This window comes from Gavialis gangeticus, unplaced genomic scaffold (assembly GCF_001723915.1).
Source record: "Gavialis gangeticus isolate Ggan-Ray unplaced genomic scaffold, GavGan_comp1, whole genome shotgun sequence".
Lineage (NCBI taxonomy): Eukaryota > Metazoa > Chordata > Crocodylia > Gavialidae > Gavialis > Gavialis gangeticus.
The window spans coordinates 7,140,102-7,140,688 of NW_017729014.1; the positions used below are offsets into that span (position 1 = coordinate 7,140,102).

Sequence of the window (587 nt, forward strand, 5' to 3'; positions counted from 1 at the left end):
CCCCCCCCGGCCCGCGCGGCCCTTTTCTTACCAGCTTCATGGTCCCCGCCCCGCTCGCCGCCACACGCCCCCATGCAGCCCCCGCGCTGCCCGGCTGCTCCGCACGGCCCCGCTGCCCGGGCAGGACCCTAACCCCGGTCCAGGGGCAGGGGCAGGGGCAGGGGCCGCGTCGCGCTGCGACACGCAAACAAGCGAAAGCGAAAGTTAAGTTGTGAACTTGGGACTTTCCGCAACGCTTGAAAACACAGGGGGGGAGGGGAGGGGAGGGGCGCAGCTCGCTGGGGCCCGGCCTCGGGCAGATCCGGGGGGCAGCGGTCCCCGCTCTACCCCCGCTTGGACCCGGACTTGAACACTGTCCCGGGAGACAGGAGCAGCTCCACTCGGGCTCTCCTCTCCCTACCCCGCAGGCGTCCACAGCCCTCTCTCCTCCCTAGTCACCCTCATGCTTCACTACCCAAAGGATCCTTTCTTCCGCCTGTTCCTGGAAATGCCTCTCCTCTATTTCGCAACCCTGCAGACTGGCTTGGGCTCTAGCTATAAACCCTAATGCCCGGCTAGGAACGACTAAGGGAAGTATTGGAGGCATT

The 587-nt window shown here is 66.1% G+C and overlaps 1 protein-coding gene across 1 annotated transcript in view; it reads right to left on the reverse strand.

Moving 5' to 3' along the window:
* Positions 1-317, reverse strand: part of TNFRSF14 (TNF receptor superfamily member 14) — a 10,980-nt gene extending 10,663 nt beyond the window's left edge. Inside the window, exon 1 of the mRNA XM_019511668.1 lies at positions 32-317. Within this exon, the coding sequence (XP_019367213.1) occupies positions 32-40 (9 nt within the window). The 5' untranslated portion in view covers positions 41-317. The remainder of the gene's footprint in view (positions 1-31) is intronic.
* Positions 318-587: the final 270 nt, after the last annotated feature.